Here is a 20,700-nt window from a genome sequence, read left to right on the forward strand (position 1 = left end):
TGGAGACAAAAGGTGACATTTATTCTGTGACTTTTTGAAATAATTTTTGAACAGTGGTACTTGAAGTTTTGTGACTCAGCTCGAGCCAAGAGGGAGAATTTAGGGATGAAAATTACATGTTTTGAATACAAGAGGGTTTAAGGATTTCTCTTCTTCTAGGAAAATGGCATAGTCCAGCCAACAGACCAAAACAAGAGTCAGAGAGACCAGCCCAGCTTCCCCTCTTTTATCTTTTTATCTCACTCTCTTTTTCCCTCTAACGAGGTGCCTCTGCACCTTAGCCCTGCACGTGTCCCTGGTCCCTGCACAGCCTGGGGAGTGGCGGAGTCCAGCCCTACTGCAGACTCTCATAGATCCGGGTGAGCACCTCCAACTTCTTCTCCAGCTCCCGGGCCAGCTGCCTCAGCCTTTCAGCCGACTCCGTCTTTGCCCCCTCATGCAAGTGCATTGACTCTTTCACCAGGAAGGCCACATCCATCAGAAGGGAGATACCAGCGGTGGCCACACCCTCAATCCGGGCCATTTTGGTCATTGCCAGTGCCGTGCCTCCAAAAGCTTTCTGCACCTGCTTGCCGCCTTTGACTGAGACTTGCCCAGTGGTCGTGAAGCGCTTAGCCCTGGCTGCTAAGCCAGGGTTGCCTTTGGCCAACTTGAAGGCACGGACGTTGTTCTCAATGCCCTGCACGGCTTGGAAGACTCTCCCTGTAGAGGAAGCAAACTGGGCTGTGCTGTTACGTACAACCCCCTCAAACACCTCTTTGTTGACGGCAGTTGACGTAAGGCGACTGGCTTCGGTTTCTGCTGCCAACGTGCTTACATGTTCCACGATGCTGGTGGACACACTGGTCACGGCAGCCGCTGCTCCCAGCCCTAACCCAGTGGCAAAGAGTCCCAGACTCGCCCCCGCTGTCACGGGCGCCAAAGCCAGGCCAAGGATGGTCAGGACACCAGACACAGCGCCAGTGGAGTTGGCCACAATGTTGGAGATGGTGCAGTCCCTGTGGACCTTGTCAGCCTTGTCTGCAAGTGCGTGGAGCTTTTTTATGCTCTCCTCAAGCTCCTGCTTCACCCAAGGAAACTCCTCCAGAAACCTCTTCCTGTCCAGCTGGTCTTGCTGGAGTGTGTCTTGATCCCCCATGGCCAAGTCTGCTTTCAGCTCATTCAGATATTCATGTAGTGCATCTGCCTCTTCTCTGTAACATTGAAGGTCAAGGGATTAGAAAGATAGATTGCTTGTCCATAAAATAGGCTCAACAAGATCTATCCTACATAAATTATAGAGATTTTGGGGTTTCCCTGGTGGCGCAGTGGTTGAGAATCTGCCTGCCAATGCAGGGGACACGGGTTCGAGCCCTGGTCTGGGAAGATCCCACATGCCACGGAGCAACTAGGTCCGTGAGCCACAATTGCTGAGCCTGCGCGTCTGGAGCCTGTGCTCCGCAACAAGAGAGGCCGCGATAATGACAGGCCCATGCACCGTGATGAAGAGTGGCCCCCACTTGCCACAACTAGAGAAAGCCCTCGCACAGAAACGAAGACCCAACACAGCCATAAATAAATAAATAAATAAATTAAATAAACCCAAAGTTTAAAAAAAAAAAAAAAGTAAGCTGAAATATTCAGTTTAAAAATAAATAAATAAATTATAGAGATTTTATTATAAATCAAATAGAAAAGAATTTTACAAATGTAAATTTTTTTTTCAACATTAAACACATTTTGTACCTTGTAGATGCTCCATATACTTATTCAGTCATGGAATAAATGAAAAAAGGTCATCTTAGGATACTTTTTTTTTTCTTTGTATCCTTATCTTTATTAAAAAAAATTTTTTTAACATCTTTATTGAAGAATAATTGCTTTACAGTGTTGTGTTAGTTTCTGCTGTATAACAAAGTGAATCAGCTATATGTATACGTATATCCCCATATCCCCTCCCTCTTGCATCTTCCTTCCACCCTCCCTATCCCACCCCTCTAGGTGGTCACAAAGCACCGAGCTGATCTCCCTGTGTTATGGGGCTGCTTCCCACTAGCTATCTATTTTACATTTGGTCCTGTATATATGTCCATGCCACTCTCTCACTTTGTCCCCATTTACCCTTCACACTCCCCATGTCCTCAAGTCCATTCTCTACATCTGCGTCTTTATTCCTGTCCTGCCCCTATGTTCATCAGAACCTTTTTTTTTTTTTTAGATTCCATATACATGTGTTAGCATACAGTATTTGTTTTTCTCTTTCTGACTTACTTCACTCTGTATGATAGTCTCTAGGTCCATCCACCTCACGACCAATAACTCAGTTTTGTTTCTTTTCATGGTTGAGTAATATTCCACTGTGTATATGTGCCACATCTTCTTTATCCATTCATTTGTGGACAAGGACACTCTTAAGACAGGGATTTGATTAAGACGCCTCAGAGGCAGGTCAACACAATCACTTCCAAAGAGTAGGTAGAGTGGGAACTCCACAGATAAACACAGAGAAGTGGGATTGGAGCAGAAAAACCTTCTTTCAGAGAACCTGAGTGTGTAGTGAGGAATCAACCTGCCCTTTGCCCTTGGCTACTGGGAAGGGGTCCCTAAGCCCCTAGAATATTCTGGCTGATAGGAGTGTCCTCGTCTGCCTGGGCCTTTGGCCACTGGACAGTCTAACAGGGTGACATGTGATGGGGCCTCTGGGTCACGTGGTAGCACATCTGACCTCTGGAGGAGCTGGACACTAGGGCATTAGTCTGACCTCCGGGAGGGCAGGAGACAACAGGTCAGCTGTGCAGGCAGCACGTGACTGAGCCCAAATAAAACTCCATACACTGAGGGTCCTGTTGAAAAAGGTTCTCTCCTTGGTCAAATTTTAGTCAGGCTCTTCTGAGCCCTCTTCTCCAATAGGCTTCAACCTCCACCTTTGGTGTCCTGTCCTTGACGGCCTGTATTGCCCAGTCTCAGCAAAAATTCGTCCAAGTCAGTTTAGTGAGAAGCCTTCCCACTGTTTAGATCTTATCATGTTTGATATCTGATCAAACTCCTCATCTCCCACCTTTGATGCATAAGTCCTTTACTTGCTTTTAGCAAGAATCCTGTTAGCAAATTTCAGCAAGAATCCCCCTGCCCTCGATGTCTCCTCTCAGTGATTTTCCATCCCACCCTCCTCACTCTGATCATTGGCTACAAATCCCCACTCATCTTTGCTGTATTCGGACTTGAGCCCATCTGTCTCCTCTGCTGCAATGGTCTTCACACCTATCACGATAGTCCTGAAGAGAGTCTTCCTTATTGTTTTAACAAGAGTCAGAATATATTTCTTTAAACAGGGTGAACGGCCCTGGTGGGCAGTGCTCCGTGTGCCCTGCCACACACTGAATCCAAGACAGTGACACGTCCTGAGGACAGTGGAAGCTTCCTGTGTGAAACCCGCCCAGACTCTGCCCTGTGGCTGATGGGAACCGGCATCCTTCCCTGTAATAAACCGTAACTGGGATCGTGACAGTTTTCAGGGAGTACTGTGCCTCCTTCTAGGGAATTCTCAGACCTGATGGTAGCTTTGGGGATCTCCCAAATTTGCCATTGGTGTCAAATGTAAGGACAGTCCTGGGGACCGTGCCCTCATACTTTGAGGAACGGCTAGCTCTGCGTACTTAGAATTAAAAAAAAAAAAAACCCAAACTCAGAGCTAAAAGTGACCTTAACGATCATTTTGCCTGGCATCTGCTGTCTTCCAAGACTGATGCCCTTGGCCTTCCCAGCTGAAGGTCACTGGGTCCATCCACTGCCCCAGTTGACTGGGAAGCAGGTGATATGCTGTTATTAACCCTGGTTCCCCTTGGACTCTCCAGCCCGCCTCACTGATTCCTGACCCATCACCCAGCACCCCGACCTCTCAGGGGTCACCAGCTTAACTCATACCTTAGCTGGTGAACAGCTTCACATGCCTGCACACCAAGGCCATGTGCAACTTTATGGAACCTCTCAAAGATTCAAGAGACTTTAAGAAACATCCATGTGAACTGCTAAGCCTGAAGAGACCTGCATTTGCACAAGCTGGTGGAGGAAGAATTTTCCTCTTTGGTGGGGACTTGTGAAGTCTCGTCAGAATCCCTCAAATTACACAAAATTGGCAGCCACTCATTGTGATGCTGGAGGTCTCACTAAGCCACACGGCCTTCCCACTGGTCAGGGCTACTCTATGTAGATTGGAAGAGGGTCCCAGATGGCAATGGAGAACCCCAGGTCCCAGGCAGGGTGTGGAGGACACAGTCACCCAGGGCCCTCTACACCCAGCATGAGGGGATCAAGTCAGGGAGGGAAGAAATGTCCCCTCTCCCACTCACAGGGCCTCTGCTAGGGTCACAGCCCCTTCCGTTTTGTGTCCTAGGGACCCACTCGCCTCACTCTAGTCCTGGCTCTGCTGCCCAAGCCTTCCTACTAGTCCTCCAACCTGGACCCCTCTGCTCCATCCTGACCCCTGGGTCTGACCCTGGTCCAGGCCTCCCTGGGCCTTTGGATGAGATGATTGCACTTGGTTCCCCGCCTCTGACCCTGCAGTTCACTCTAAGTCCATGACCACAATCCATCAGATTGAATTGCTATTCCCACTGGACATATGACAGATCTGAGACCCCAACTCTTTTTTTTTTTTTTTTTTTTTTTTTTTTTTTTTTTTTTTAAAATATTTATTTATTTATTTATTTTGACTGCGTTGGGTCTTCGTTGCTGCATGCAGGCTTTCTCTGGTTGCGGCGAGCAGGGGCTACTCTTCACTGCGGTGCGCGGGCTTCTCACTGCGGTGGCTTCTCTTGTTGCGGAGCACGGGCTCTAGGCGCGTGGGCTTCAGTAGTTGTGGCATGCGGGCTCAGTAGTTGCAGCACGCAGGCTCTAGAGCACAGGCTCGCTCAGTAGTTGTGGCGCACGGGCTTAGTTGCTCCGCGGCATGTGGGATCTTCCCGGACCAGGGCTCGAACCCGTGTCCCCTGCATTGGCAGGCGGATTCTTAACCACTGCACCACCAGGGAAGTCCCTGAGACCCCAACTCTTAAGCTCAGAGCCCCAGAGCTGGGCAGGGATAGAGCCAGGATTCAACGCATCTCCATCCAATTCCACTCCAGCCTCTCTGCCTTATGGGCCAGCAGGATACTGCAGTGTTGGTACAATTCCTAAGGTGGGGAATAAAAGGGCTCCAGCCAGAATCCCCAGGAAGGCAAACTAATGGTGTCAGGATTTTCTGACTTGTCCTAAATAGAGTCCTGCTTGGGCCTCATCTCTAGGAAAAAAAAGCTCTTTGGCCCCATCTCTTCCCAACAAGCTTTTTAAAAGTTAATATTAATTGAGCACCTACTATGTGTCAGCCGTCATGCAAAGCACTTTGCATACATTATCTCAGTTTCCTCACAATAAAATTGAACAGATGAAGAAACTAAGGCAGAGAGTAGTTCAGTAACTTGTCCAAGGTCATAACATGCCCCTTCCTTGCAGGTTTCATCTCTTCTCAACCTGAGGCTGTTCACTGCCAGCAAATGACAAGGAGGAAACATTCCCCATGGAAGCCTGAGAAGGAACATCCTCGACCCCAACCATAGGATCCTGCCTGGAGGAGGTGTGTCTGCCAGGAGGAAACTAGCCTGGGGCAGGGGGATGTGGGTGACATTTCTGCTGCATCCCTGCAGGTTACCTGGGCAAATCAGCCTCAGCCAGAAATCTCTTCCGGCCTTCGTCTTCAGTGAGCAGGTGTTGCAGTTTTTCCCTGCTCACTCTCTCCTGGAAATACTTAATGACATCTTTTTCTTTTTCCTGCTTCACTGAGGGAGAAAGGAACCCAGGGCTTACATGGAGGGAACCCACAGCACTAACTTTGCAGGCATTTGGATAGAGCCGGGGTCTTGTTGCTGAGATGAGGACCTCCGGGAGGCCTCACTCCAATTAATATTCCCTGGGGTCTGAGGTTCTCTGTTAGTCCAGCAGTTTGGACTCGGGACTCCCACCACAGGAGCTGAGACCCGACCTCCGGCCTGGGAACCAAGATCTCACAAGCTTCGCGGTGTGGTAAAAAAAAAAAAAAAAGAAAGAAAGAAAAAAGGAGTAGTACAATATCAAAGAATAAAAAACAAAATAAAAATAGAAAGATAAAAAATACTTTAGGAAAAATAAAACTATAATAGAAACAACTGCAACAAGGTAAAATAAAACCACAACAGAAAAAAGAAAAAAAGGGGGGGGGAACAAGTCAAAAGGAGGGAGCAATAACAAAGTATAAAGAATAAAATTAGAAAAATAAAAGATTTATTAGAAAAAAAAATATATAAAAGAATCATCAACAATGAATCAACAAGGTAAAACAGAACCCTAATCTAAAAGAGTTAAAAAAAAAAAAGCCTTGGCTATGGGGGCGGAGTTTAGGCGGGGGTGGAACTTAGGCAGAGGTGGGGTTTAGGATGGGTCGGGAAGTGGGGGGGGTGACGTTTGAGCGTGGGGCGGGGCCTAGTGGGAGGGGATATTGGGATATACTGTGCATATAGCTGATTCACTTTATTATACAGCAGAAATTAACACAACATTGTAAAGCAATTATACTCCAAAAACGATGTTAAAGGAAAAAAGAAAACAGCATTTAAAACATCACAAAAATGTAAACCCTGTTTGATTTTTTAAAAAAATCTAAAGTAAATTTATCTATGTGCAAGTCCTGGCTTTCCAATTTTGATTATTTTCGAGACTTTTTAAAATTGAAGTACAGCTGATATACAATATTATATAATTTGGAGGTGTAAAATATAGTGATTCAAACATTTTTAAGTTTGTATTGCATTTATAGTCATTATAAAATAATTTTTATCTTTTAAAATAAAACACTTTAAATATGAGAAGTAAATGTACTTGTTAATCAATATAAACATTAAATTACACTGCTAGAAGTTGGGAGGTGAAACACTGAAGGGAGGAGGAGGATTAATATCTCATTTTTCAAAGTGGGGAGTCAAGAAGTACTGGCTCTAGTTGAGGGCCTAAGAAATGAAGGCATAAATAAAGCGCTTACAACTACAAAGTTTTCTAATAGAGGATATAAAACTAGTGATATAATGATATTAGGAGAAGGTAGGGAGGGGTATAAGCAAAAGTAGAAAAATAAATGAAATCATTATCTTTCCTGGTAAAGTAAATAAATAATATCAAAATTTTTAAATCAAGAAAAAGAAGAACACAATACCTAATATTTATTAGCTATTGTGGTTGATGACTCCCCACTTTGTACCAGGCACCATTCTAAGTGCCTGGTATGCATTCACTCACTTTTAATTCCCACAAGGACCCTGTAAGGAAGGAAACTGAAGCTCAGAGAGGTTAAGTAATTTACTCAAAGCACCCAGCTTGTGCTAGGGCAGGAATTCAAGTCCAGGTTCCTGTCTCCAGAGCACACGCTCACACTATTCTCTCTCCCAATGTAATAATATCATTTAGAGATATCGATTAACTGTCTAAAGAAAAAGCTTTTCCTTGGGAAGTAACGAGCAGAACCCTCTGCATGAATTGATTTGTTTTAACCATATGCACTTATTACTTTGTATTCTTTTAACTTTAAGAAAGCAGAAGTCACTTTAGTAAGTAAGCCATAAGAATGGGTTGGTTTCAGGCACCACCACCTTAAGGATGATGGAAGCAGCTGGATCAAGTGCCAACAAGAAATGAGCCTGATGTTTCCTGATGTGACAACTGTCAGTGTAGGAGACACGTTCTTGTTGATGAAACCAAGTTCTCTAAGAAAAGTAGGGATAAGAACAGAGGTTAAACCAGAATAATCGGAGTGAACTGTCACCTTAAACAGATACATTTTCCAGCCGCATCTTGCCCACCCACATAGGCACCCATGGGCTTCTGTCCACCCAAGGGAAGCAAGATTCCTTGCAGGGGAAGTGAATTCTACAGGCCGGCATATCTGCTACTCCAAAGGCAAGGATGCTCTCGAAGACATTCAGAGCAGTGTTTAGAAGGGGCACCACAGGTAAGTCCTAACGACTCACATATAGTAATAATAATAATAAAAATAACAGTAATAATGATTACTATGATCATGTTTTTAGGCCAGGTTGAGTCTGTGAAAGGCCATGAGTTCATAATAATATTCAAATGAGAAGAGTTTAGATAAAGTGTGTCCAAAGAGGTAGATATAAAGGTCCAAAAAGGTAGCTATGCTCCAAAGAAGAGTGAGTATAATGGGAACTATTTCATTGTTAATTGAAGTTGATAACAAGAGGAGTTTTAAAGTCTATGGGGATATTCCCTTCTGTTTATTTACATGACTATTTATAAAGGATTGAGGAAGAAAACAAACAAACAGCCTCTGACATCCCAGGCTGGCCTGGCACTTACAATAGGGCGATGCTATTCTCCTGTTGGACATAAAGACTCTCACAGGACCCCAGACTCAGACAGGGTTACCCTGAGAGCATGAGGAAATGAGACAGCAAACACTCATCACTGTGCTGCCACCAGCAAAACACTCCCTCCCTTGGCTGAAAAGCATGACTGTCCTTCTTTACCGATTATACCTTTATCCTCACTCTGGTCTCCCCTCTCCATAGATGGATTTCCTGAGACACCTTCAGTGTGAACTGCCCCCCATTCTCTGCGGCACCCAATCGACAGAGGCCCCATTTCCTTAGGGCCTCCCCCAAATGACCTGACCTAAGCTCAAATCTTAGAATCTTTCTTTCGAGCACCTTCTTTCTGCGATGCCCAGGGTTCCCCCTCAGGAAGAGTAACAAACAGCTTGTCCACTATGGGAGTGTGCCTGAGGCTGCAGGCACTGACGGTGTGGATGGAGAGAATACACACAGGCGGCCCCGGCGAGGGTTAGGATGCCGAAAGTAGGTTCCTTTCTCTTTCCAAGCCACCCTTGCTCTGCTCATTCCCCGGCTGGTCCATTTCCAGCTCCTGTTCTTTGTTCTTAGACTTGATCTTAACAACACAGTGTTCCTGTGTCTTGGATGCTTTCCTGCCCACCTGCTCTCATGCAGTTCCACCTCCTCCAAAGCCACTCGCCTCCCCCCTCGACCCTCTGCCTCTCGTCTCAGGGCCTGGACATCAGGTATGTGTTGCCGGGCCCCTCTGCGGCGAGGGGTGACTGTATGACCCAGTCCTGGCTAACACGGCACAGAAGAACTCAGCAGAGGGGGTCCTGGAGGCTCCCTGCTGTAAGGGACAGGTGGGAGAGGAGAGCTGGCTCGTCCCCTGCCTCCTCCTCTGCCTCGAAGCTGCACGAGCCCGGGAGCCAGGGCAGCCAATTGAAATCATGAAACACAGGCACCAGGAGGCAAGGAGGGGGCGGAGGAGGGCTCGGGCAGAAAGGCTGGATCCCGGATGGCTCCAAACACTTGTAAATGGGGCTGCGCCCTCGACCTCCTCCTTCTGCCCTTCTCTGCCGTTCTCGGCCTGGCCCTGACCCTCGTCTGCAGCCTCAGCTGGCTGTGGATGCTGGACGCTGCTCCCTCCTGCTGGACTACTCTACGGGGCGTCCTCCTCTGTTAGCCTCTGGTCCATAACTTCCCGGAATAGTTGTTGGTGGGAGAAGGGAGGACCCTGGAGAAGCCTGTCCCCACCCAACTGCTTAGCCAGACTCGCCCTCCCCTCGCTGTGAGCCGGCAGAGAGTCTCACCAAGCACCTCCCTCCACGTAGCTGCAGGGCCTCCTCCTTGGTCAGGGAAAGGAGGGGTTAAGACAGGATCAAGTTCAGAGTCCTTAGCCCAGCCCCCAGGCCCTCCTACTGCTCCAGCTCCTGTTTTCCTCACCACTCCCCGCCTCCCTGGGCCTGGTCCCGGTGCCTGGAGGCCTCCCAGCTGCCTGGCCTCTGATTACACCCCACTTTGCACAGGCTGCTCCCTCCCCATGGAATGTGATTCTGGCTTATACAAGAGTTTACTTGAATTTATGCTAAAACACTTGTTTTTGGGCCTATCAAACATACACCATACATCGATTGTAGTTATTAAAGAAGACGGCGCATTGACCAGAAGTAAAGAATGTCCCTGTTAAAAATAAAGATGAAATACCTCCCTTCCTGGGAAGCCAATGCGGTATTTCTTCCATGTTAGGATTTCCTTCCTAGGTGCCAAGGCCATACTGACTCGCTGTGTACATGCTGTTCTGTATTTTGTGAAACCTTGAAGAAAATTATCCCTGACTCGTCTGATGGTCTTTGTTCTGACAAGACATAAACCTGTGCTGAAAAGCCTGCTTCTCCAGAGCAGTTCCTCGCAGTTATCTGAGAGGCTGTCTTCTGGGCTAGAGGCCTCAGTTAGTTCAAAGAAAACCCTTTTCTACTCCGATTATACATTTTTTATTATTTTCTTTGACACAGGTGTACAGTTTGACTTTTCATCTCAAGATTGCCCAACAGCAAACACGGTGCAGGTCTCTGCAGCCAGGTCATCCCACTTCCTCAGCGGGACCATCTTTCCCGCACAGGACCACCCATCACCCGCGTCCTGAGCAGTGGGCCCGGTGAGCACCGGAAGACAAAGCCCTGCATCTCCCTGCTTGGTCTCCTGGCCCTCCCATCTCAGGCCTCAGTATCCCCCCAGGGCCTGGCACTGAGCAGGCACTTAGAGACAGGGTGGGTGAACAAACCTTGATTCCTTGTGTCTCCGAAGAAATCCTTGAGCCCCTTCAGCGTCACCGCAGCACCCTGGGGGCTGCTTCAAGGTGGCCAGGCCACAGGAGGAGAGGTTCTGACATCCATACCCAACTCCACCCCCTCTGCTTCCTCCAAATTTCCCAAAGGACGGAGTACCCCCCAACACCCACCTTCCTCCTGGGGTCACCACTCAGGCCTCAGGAGTCTGCATCTCGAGCTGAGCTCACCTGAGCAGGTGTCGCCCTCCCTCTGCACTGTTTAGGGGCGGGAGGAAGCAGTCAGACAAACCTGCCTCCAAATCCAGACTCTGCCCCTGCTTAACCTGCCACCTCGGGCCCATGACCTCATCTCTCTGAGCTTCGATCTCCCTTCTTCTGTAAATCAGTGACAGTCATACTTTTCTCAGACAGTTGTCCTGAGGATGGGTGGGGATCCTACACCCCCCTGCTTACCCAGGAATCATCCTCTGGCCGAGTGTGAACAAGATCCAGTTGTTCTCAGCTGTGAAGATGCAGCCACTAGCTGTGCGTCTCTGCAATAACCACACACACCCTCTGGGCCCAGATATACCCGGAGAAGCAAAATGGAAATTGAAAGCACTCAACCTCTGAGTCACTCAGGTCAAACAAACACTCTGCCTACTAGGCCTCACCCTGGGCTATTCTCACCCTGATGCTGATCCCCTTAGAGAAACAAGTCCAGCCCTGACATTCCAGGTCCTACTGGGCTCAGCACATCTTGCCTCGGGCTCCTTGAAGGAAGACCTTCCACCAGCAGACTGTGAGGCCCTTGGAGGAGTGATGGGTGTTATCCCATGACGACCACACACACTGTAAGTCTGTTCTTACAATCACCTGTAACATATGCCAGGTATATAATGTGATTTTGCAGATAAGGAATCTGAGGGGAGGGGAGAGGCCGGAGCTTTCTTCCACCAAATCAGGGGAGGGCCAAAGATTCAAACCAAGGTTGACATTTGACATTTGACACTTGCAAACACTGCTCCTTGCTTAAAGTTATTTTTTGTCATTGTTTTCTGTAAACTTCCTTCCTCCTGATTCTTTTCCCTTTCACTAGCATGACTTTAGCCAGACAAAACCACTGTGAGATGCAGAACTGGATTAAACATCCATATGAGCTGCAGCCAGGTTGACATAAATGTCCTCTGATGAGAATGCAGAATGGTCACCGAACATTAGAGGCCTCCATAAAGACAGGCTCATGGTAGAGCAACTAGACGGGGGCTGTAGACTCAAATCGAGGTGAGGATTAAGCATCTCTTCACTCCAGGGTCATAAGCTGAGACCACCCCATTTGGAGACCCTAAAGATCTAGTGACTATAAAATCGGCCTCAATGTGACCCCCAACATCACAAGAGAAGTCCCCCAGGATGGCTACAGCTCCAGAGTCGAGGCCTTGGCTGAAAGCTTTGGTCCACAGCAATTTCAGCCCACGGTGATGGCGATACCAACTCAGGGAGGAAGTAACCAGAAAACTCCTTAGGAAGGTGCCTGGCAGAGGTCACCAGCGTCACCTGGTGGAGTCTGGAAAGGTCAGCAGCCAGAGGCACGGGGCCACGGCCCCCACGAGCCCTGCCCACCCGATCTCTCCATACCCGGGGGGAGGTGCGGATGGTTCCCACATGCTGGACATCAGGAGGTGTGTGTCCAGAACCGCGACCCCCCTGCCCATTGTCCTTTTTTATAGGGACAGTGAGAGTGGATAGGGAGCTTTAGACTGAGCGTGTGACCATGGGGGCTTTTGGGTCCTCCGAGTGGCTGGCAGAGACGGGCACCAGGCACGGAGCACAGGGGATCACACTCCTTGCAGACAGCACCTGGTGACCTCAGGGGAACTGGTCTCGGCCACTGGCTGCCAGGCCGCCAGCATCATCCACTGGACAATCCTACTGGTCTTTCCTCAGGCGGGAAAATTGGGCCCTGAGGGATTTAGCAGTTGTCAGCCTCTGGAAGGTTAAGAACTAAGTATAAAGATGACCAATAAAATCAAGCCCACTCTTTTAATATTTTTATGTTGAAATCAAGACAAGTGTGTTTCATTTTAACGTACGTATTGTCAACTACAAACTGGCACCTGCCATTGGCACTTGCCATCTGCCTCTACAAGGTTCAAATCATGAGCCGCTGCAGCTGCTGACCTTCCACACCCCCTGAAAGGAGTCCAGGGTGGAGGTCAGGAATGAGGCCCTCTGTGATCTGGGAAAAACTGGCAGAACAGAGAGTTAGATATTTTCAGGAGAAGATTTTATGAGCCCAATCCTTGCATCTCCTCGTACCTAGAACAGCACTAAAATCCTTCATGGTGACATGGGGGGCTCGTGACTAGCAGTAACCTTCATGAGACTAGCAGAAACTTTCTGCAAAAAATATGAGCTTGATTGCATGCACTCTCCCTTCACTAAAATCACATATATGCTGACCTTCCCCCCGCCTCTTTGGAGCAGTTTCTCAGAGCTATCTGAAATGCTGTCTCCTGGGCTGCAGTCCTCATTTCGCACCAGATGAAACTTAACTCACAGGTCTCACGTTGTGCCTTTTTTTCAGTCGACAGTATAATGTTTAAGAGAATTGGACACATTCTCAGAGTTAACAACAGATTTTGGATCCTAATTTAAAACAGGTAATTGAGTAATTGATTTGGATTAGACATTTGAAGTTGAAAGGCACTCTGCTAAGTGTCAACACTAAGTACTTTGCTGACAACCTTTACCCGGAGAGAGGAAATAGACTCAAGTTCAGCAGATCCCAGAACAGGAGGGGCAAGAAGTGGCGTGTGAGAGTGGAGAGGGGGCTGTGAGAGCCACGCCACCAGACATCCTGGGGCATGTGCCAGGGGGCACCACCAACCTCTATCCTCCTGGCAGCCAGGCAACCAAGGAGATCCTGGTCTGGTCTCACTGTTGTGCTAAAATATGGCCTTAAAAATAACAGCATCTAGCCGCTGTGGAAAACAGTATGACGGTGCCTCAAAAACTTAAATGTAGAATCACCACGTGATCGGCCAATCCACTTCCGGCTATAGACCAAAACTAACTGAAAGCAGAGTCTAGAAGACATATTGGTACACTCCTGTTCATAGCAACATTATGCACAATAGCCCAAAGGTGAAGCCACCCAAGCTTCCATCAGTGGATGATAGGATAAGAAAAATGTGGTGTATACCTACAACGGAATAGTATTGACATTAAAAAAGGACATTCGGACATGTGCTATAGCATGATGAAATTTGAGGACATTATGCTAAGTGAAATAAACTAGTCACAAAAAGATAAGCACCATATGATTCTGCTTATATGAGGCACCTAGAGAAGTCAAATGCATAGAGACAGAAAGTAAAATGCTGGTTGCCAGGGACTGTGGGAGGGGGGAAGGGGAGTTAATGTTTAATGAGTATAGAGTTTCAGTTTTGCAAGATGTAAAACGTTCTGTGATTGGATGGTTATGCTGTTTGCACAACAATGTGAATGCACTTAATGCCCTTGAACTGTACACTTAAAAATGTTTAAATGGTAAATTTTATGTTTTGTGTATTTTATTCCAATTAAACATTAAATTTAAAACATCCTTGGGACTTCCCTGGTGGTGCAGTGGTTAAGAACCTGCCTGCCAATGCAGGGGACACGGGTTCGAGCCCTGGTCTGGGAAGATCCCACATGCCGCGGAGCAACTAAGACCGTGCACTCTAGAGCCCGCGAGCCACAACTACTGAGCCCGCGTGCCACAACTACTGAGCCCGCGTGCTGCAACTACTGAAGCCTGCGCACCCTGGAGCCCGTGCTCCGCAACAAGAGAAGCCACCGCAATGAGAAGCTGGTGCACCACAAGGAAGGGTAGCCACCCTCTCTCCACAACTAGAGAGAGCCCGTGTGCAGCCAAAAATAAATAAATAAATTTATTAAAAAAAAAAAAAATATATATATATATATACCATGGCTGGAGTAAGGAGACATGAGGAAATACAGGTGTTTCCTGCTACCTGAATGTAGAGTGTTCTTACGAAACCTTTAGCAAACCAAGATACTGGCCGAGGATGATCTTTTGGAAAGCAAGGGATTCCTGTAAACAGAAACATTCAGGAATCTGATAGCACTATCAGAAAGAGCTTTACATCGAGATAGACTAGGAAAACAAATGGAATTACTCGACTGCAGGTGAAACAAGGTTGTGCTGTGTCATCGAGAAGCTGGTTGTTTCACATCTCCCTAACGGGTCCCACACCTCGTATTTCAGCCAGGCTGTGCCCGGGAGGGCGGAGGGTGCCCCGGAGGCCCTAGAGCAGGAGGGGCAGCAGAGAATAGGCAAGGCCCCTGACAGTGTCTCAGAGCTGGAGAAACTCCACACAAATAGAACCACGACCAGGAAAGTGCAACATTCCAGGGGAGCCGGTTGAGGAATTGGGGGAAGGAAGCAGGGCCAGGAGGCTTTGGAGCTGGGCCTCCAAGAACAGGTAACCTTTCACCTGGTGAAGCAGGTGGGGAAAGGCCTTGCAGGGGGAGGGACAGACAGTCTGAGCAAATGCCCGGAGGCTGGCGGGGAATCAGAGGCCAGGCAGCTGGGAGGCCTCCAGGCACCGGGACCAGGCCCAGGGAGGCGGGGAGTGGTGAGGAAAACAGGAGCTGGAGCAGTAGGAGGGCCTGGGGGCTGGGCTAAGGACTCTGAACTTGATCCTGTCTTAACCCCTCCTTTCCCTGACCAAGGAGGAGGCCCTGCAGCTACGTGGAGGGAGGTGCTTGGTGAGACTCTCTGCCGGCTCACAGCGAGGGGAGGGCGAGTCTGGCTAAGCAGTTGGGTGGGGACAGGCTTCTCCAGGGTCCTCCCTTCTCCCACCAACAACTATTCCGGGAAGTTATGGACCAGAGGCTAACAGAGGAGGACGCCCCGTAGAGTAGTCCAGCAGGAGGGAGCAGCGTCCAGCATCCACAGCCAGCTGAGGCTGCAGACGAGGGTCAGGGCCAGGCCGAGAACGGCAGAGAAGGGCAGAAGGAGGAGGTCGAGGACGCAGCCCCATTTACAAGTGTTTGGAGCCATCCGGGATCCAGCCTTTCTGCCCGAGCTCTCCTCCGCCCCCTCCTTGCCTCCTGGTGCCTATGTTTCATGATTTCAATTGGCTGCCCTGGCTCCCGGGCTCGTGCAGCTTCGAGGCAGAGGAGGAGGCAGGGGACGAGCCAGCTCTCCTCTCCCACCTGTCCCTTACAGCAGGGAGCCTCCAGGACCCCCTCTGCTGAGTTCTTCTGTGCCGTGTTAGCCAGGACTGGGTCATACAGTCACCCCTCGCCGCAGAGGGGCCCGGCAACACATACCTGATGTCCAGGCCCTGAGACGAGAGGCAGAGGGTCGAGGGGGGAGGCGAGTGGCTTTGGAGGAGGTGGAACTGCATGAGAGCAGGTGGGCAGGAAAGCATCCAAGACACAGGAACACTGTGTTGTTAAGATCAAGTCTAAGAACAAAGAACAGGAGCTGGAAATGGACCAGCCGGGGAATGAGCAGAGCAAGGGTGGCTTGGAAAGAGAAAGGAACCTACTTTCGGCATCTTTACCCTCGCCGGGGCCGCCTGTGTGTATTCTCTCCATCCACACCGTCAGTGCCTGCAGCCTCAGGCACACTCCCATAGTGGACAAGCTGTTTGTTACTCTTCCTGAGGGGGAACCCTGGGCATCGCAGAAAGAAGGTGTTCGAAAGAAAGATTCTAGGATTTGGGCTTAGGTCAGGTCATTTGGGGGAGGCTCTAAGGAAATGGGGCCTCTGTCGATTGGGTGCCGCAGAGAATGGGGGGCAGTTCACACTGAAGGTGTCTCAGGAAATCCATCTATGGAGAGGGGAGACCAGAGTGAGGATAAAGGTATAATCGGTAAAGAAGGACAGTCATGCTTTTCAGCCAAGGGAGGGAGTGTTGTGCTGGTGGCAGCACAGTGATGAGTGTTTGCTGTCTCATTTCCTCATGCTCTCAGGGTAACCCTGTCTGAGTCTGGAGTCCTGTGAGAGTCTTTATGTCCAACAGGAGAATAGCATCGCCCTATTGTGAGTGCCAGGCCAGCCTGGGATGTCAGAGGCTGTTTGTGTTCTTCCTCAATCCATTTTAAATAGTCATGTAAATAAACAGAAGAGAATATCTGCATAGACTTTGACTCCTCTTCTTATTAAATTCATTTAACAATGAAATATTTCCTATTATACTCACTCTTCTTTGGAGCATAGCTACCTTTTCTGACCTTTATATCTACCTCTTTGGACACACTTTATCTAAACTCTTCTCATTTGAATATTATTATGAACTCATGGCCTTTCACAGACTCAACCTGGCCTAAAAACATGATCATAGTAATCATTATTACTGTTATTTTTATTATTATTATTATTATTATTACTATATGTGAGTCGTTAGGACTTACCTGTGGTGCCCCTTCTAAACACTGCTCTGAACGTCTTCGAGAGCATCCTTGCCTTTGGAGTAGCAGATATGCCGGCCTGCGGAATTCACTTCCCCTGCAAGGAGTCTTGCTTCCCTTGAGTGGGCAGAAGCCCATGGGTGCCGATGTGGGTGGGCAAGATGCGGCTGGAAAACGTATCTGTTTAAGGTGACAGTTCACTCGGATTATTCTGGTTTAACCCTGTCATCATCCCTACCTTTCTTAGAGAGCCTTGGTTTTATAAACACGAATGTTTCTGCTACACTGTTTCTGACAATGTTTCTGCTACAATGTTTCTGACAGTTGTAACATCAGGACACATCAGGCTTATTTCTCGTTGGCACTTGATCCAGCTGCTTCCATCATCTTTAAGGTGGTGGGTTACTAACTACTATAAAGGGACTTTTGCTGTCCTAGAGTTAAAACAATCCAAAATAATAAGTGCATATCTTTAAAACAAATCGATTCACACAGTAGGTTCTGCTCAGCCCTTCCCAGGGAAAACCACTTTAATTTTTTGCTTTTTCTTTAGGCAGTTAATCAATGTGTTAAAATGATTTCTTACATTGGGAGAGAGAAGAGTGTGAGAGTGTGCACTGGAGACAGGAACCTGGACTTGAATTCTGGCTCTGCCACTAGCTGGGTGCTTTCAGTAAGTTACTTAACCTCTCTGAGCTCCAGTTTCCTTGCTTCCAGGGTCATTGTGAGAACTAAAAGTGAGTGAATGCATACCAGGCACTTAGAATAGTGCCTGATGCAAAGTGGGGAGTCATCAAGCACAGTAGCTAATAAACATTAGGTACTCCATTTTTCTTTGTCTTGATTGAAAATTTTTGATATTATTTATTTACTTCCTTCCAGGAAAGATAATAATTTCACTTACTTTTATACTTCTTCTTATACCGCTCCCCACCTTCTCCTAATACCATTATATCACTAGGGCCGAACAAAGTTTCAGGAGCCCTGCACGTCATAGACACTGGATCGTTATTATTACCCATTAGTAAACGCTAGTGTTCCCAATATCACGTAATTTCCAGAGTATTCCCTTCTTATCTTTTTTTCTGTATTTGGTTTTATTGCTTCACTTCTACAACTTTGCAGATGGCTGTCTCCTGTCTGATTATCTTCTCCTTGTGCCGCAACAGGAGAGCAGGATTCTGGCTGGGCTTGGAGGCCGCTGACGGGAGATGAGTAACTTTCCTTAGCTAGCGGCCAGCAGAGCCCAGGAGACAGAGAACCTCTCTGGGTTAAGTCCACTGTGGCACTGGTGGCCGTCCCAGGGGAACCCACCAGAGAACTCGCCCCTCGCTGTTCCCTGCAGCCACTGCTCACTCATGATCAAGCCCACAGTCTGTTTTCTCTTTCCCAAGGGTGAAGCGACACCTCCTTCCAGCCTGACACAGGCGGGCGAGCTGAAGGGAAAACGCTGAGACCCCAGCTGCTGCCACCATGAGCACAGTAACCTTCTGCTACTTAGGTAGTCAGCTGCCTCTTCTCTGGCTGGTTCCTACTTGTGACCTAGAATTGAGGGTGGTGCCTCCAGGCTGAGTTAACCAACAGAGGAATCAAGAACCAAGAACGGGATGGAGGGGCTTCCCTGGTGGCACAGTGGTTGAGAATCTGCCTGCCAATGCAGGGGACACGGGTTCGAGCCCTGGTCTGGGAAGATCCCGCATGCCGCGGAGCAACTGGGCCCGTGAGCCACAACTACTGAGCCTGCGTGTCTGGAGCCTGTGCTCCGCAATAAGAGAGGCCGCGACAGTGAGAGGCCTGCGCACCGTGATGAAGAGCGGCCCCCACTCGCCGCAACTAGAGAAAGCCCTCGCACAGAAATGAAGACCCAACACAGCAAAAAAAAAAAATTAATTAATTAAAAAAAAAAAAAGAATGAAAGCTTAAAAGCTAGCTGGCTTTTGGAAGTATAGCTAGGATAACAAAAGGATAAATTTGAGAGCTTTAAAAAAAAAAAAAAGAACGGGATGGGTAAGCATCCTCGAGCCCCCAAGAGAGGCCAAGAGGAGGTCCCCAAACCCAGGGGTCTGTCCCCACAGCCTCCTTCCCGGCCCCCCCTCAGGGAGCCAGGACCAAGATGCTCACTTCCTCACCCCCTACCCCTGCACCGCCATCCAGCAAGTGACTCAGAAGTGAGGACAGGACAGCCCATGGGGAGGGGGGACAGCAGATGGGAATCCCCGAGGCCGGGCGGGGCAGGAAGAGGAGGTCCACCAGCACCCCTGGAGGCTTCTCCTGGCCTCTCCCTTTGTCCAAGCCTCCTCCTGCTCCCAGACGCTGGGGCGTTACCACAGAGGCTGTTTCCTTCAGCTCTCGCCCTGCTGCCAGTCCAGCGGCTCTGCGAGGCTCAGTGGACCCTGAACTGAGCCCCGGTCTGGCCTTTGCCACCTCCCACCTGTGTGACCTGGAGCACCTTACCTGACCTCACCTGTAAAATGAGAATAATATTTCCCTATGTTGTTTTGAGGATCTAATATAACATGTGTTCATGGCGTGGGCCAGTGCCTGCCACACAGCAGGGCCTGCCTAAGTGTCGGTGCTGTCCCCTCTACCTGGAGTTTGTTAGTTTCAGGTTGAAACCTCCCCTCCCCCAGACTTCTCACCCCTCCCCCCCCACTCCCTGCAGCTCTGTCGGGGCACTTGCTTACCAGGTGTCACTGCCTCAGGCAGGTACTGGTTCTATTGATCTCAACACCCCTGCAGAGACGCAGGTGCTCAGTTATTTCCCCCACCCACCCCCATCCCATCAATGCACAGATTTAGTACTGTGGGTTCCCTCCTTGTAAACCCTGGGTTCCTTTCCCCCTTAGTGAAGGGGGAAAAAGAAAAACCTAAACAATCACCACGCACCCACATGAGCACCGCGTTTTCTTGAGTCTTGTTTCCTCAGGATTGCTTCTCCCCCATCACTGCATTGCTCAGCAACCAAATCACGTCCTGCCTGGAGCCGCCCACGAGAGCAAATTAGTCAAGCTGAAGGATAAGGGAGGGGAGAACAGATTAGACGCCAGGAGCCACCCCAGCAGACTCTGGGATCCTTGAGGGAGGGCTGGGCTGGTGAATTCCTGAGGATAAACTCTCCTCTGGAACAGGGTGATCTGCTGTTTATCAACAGTTCATCTTGGGTCCAATGGGGCCAGTGGGGAGCTGGGTCCCCTGGGACCAGCCTGGAGGAGAGAGAGGTGATGGGGATTGATCATAGGATCAGAGCCGGGGGTCCCACCCCTCCCCCACCTGAGGAATTGCCCACCACTGCCCAGCCAGGAGTGTCTGTGATTAGCAGGAGGAATCCTCTCCCATGGTAGTTTTACACAATGGCATGTGGTCTGAAACTTTTTTTTTTTTAATAAATTTATTTATTTATTTTTAGCTGTGTTGGGTCTTCGTTTCTGTGCGAGGGCTTTCTTTAGTTGCGGTGAGCGGGGGCCACTCTTCATTGCGGTGAGCGGACCTCTCACCATCTCAGCCTCTCTTGTTGCGGAGCACAGGCTCAGTAGTTGTGGCTCACGGGCCCAGTTGCTCCGCGGCATGTGGCATCTTCCCAGACCAGGGCTCGAACCCGTGTCCCCTGCATTGGCAGGCAGATTCTCAACCACTGCACCAGCAGGGAAGCCCCTGAAACTTTTTTTTTTAATT

At 48.9% G+C, this 20,700-nt stretch overlaps 1 protein-coding gene and 1 pseudogene across 7 annotated transcripts in view; one reads left to right on the top strand and one right to left on the bottom strand.

Moving 5' to 3' along the window:
- On the bottom strand, positions 1–18,252 carry LOC309641109 (apolipoprotein L3-like). 6 transcript variants are annotated; one of them, XM_082420826.1, is made up of 3 exons: positions 16,164–18,252; positions 15,943–16,079; positions 1–1,193 (listed from the first exon to the last, which is right to left on the bottom strand). In XM_082420826.1, the coding sequence occupies exons 2-3, from the start codon at positions 16,041–16,043 to the stop codon at positions 335–337; spliced, it is 960 nt and encodes a 319-aa protein (XP_082276952.1). In that variant the 5' UTR covers positions 16,044–16,079; positions 16,164–18,252; the 3' UTR covers positions 1–334. The 6 variants fall into 6 exon arrangements, with proteins under 6 accessions (XP_082276952.1, XP_082276953.1, XP_082276954.1 ...); XM_082420827.1 differs by lacking the exon at positions 16,164–18,252 and having other exon boundaries at positions 15,943–16,038; XM_082420828.1 differs by lacking the exons at positions 15,943–16,079; positions 16,164–18,252 and adding an exon at positions 11,074–11,213.
- The window catches only part of LOC309641117 (apolipoprotein L2 pseudogene), a 16,142-nt pseudogene continuing 10,271 nt past the window's right edge, over positions 14,830–20,700 (top strand). The window contains exons 1-2 of the transcript XR_014268581.1: positions 14,830–15,375; positions 18,423–18,529. The product of XR_014268581.1 is annotated as an apolipoprotein L2 pseudogene (transcript). The remainder of the gene's footprint in view (positions 15,376–18,422; positions 18,530–20,700) is intronic.

Source organism: Balaenoptera physalus (genome assembly GCF_965194825.1).
Source record: "Balaenoptera physalus genome assembly, chromosome: 13".
NCBI lineage: Eukaryota > Metazoa > Chordata > Mammalia > Artiodactyla > Balaenopteridae > Balaenoptera > Balaenoptera physalus.

Bases quoted from the DNA above. Each gene is read 5' to 3' on its own strand.
- LOC309641109 (XM_082420825.1), bottom strand. From the start codon at position 10,961: ATGGGCCCGAGGTGGCAGGTTAAGCAGGGGCAGAGTCTGGATTTGGAG. The intron at 1,194-10,848 runs GTGAGCTCAGCT...TCAATGTTACAG, and splicing joins GGAGGGCGACACCTGCTCAG to AGAAGAGGCAGATGCACTAC.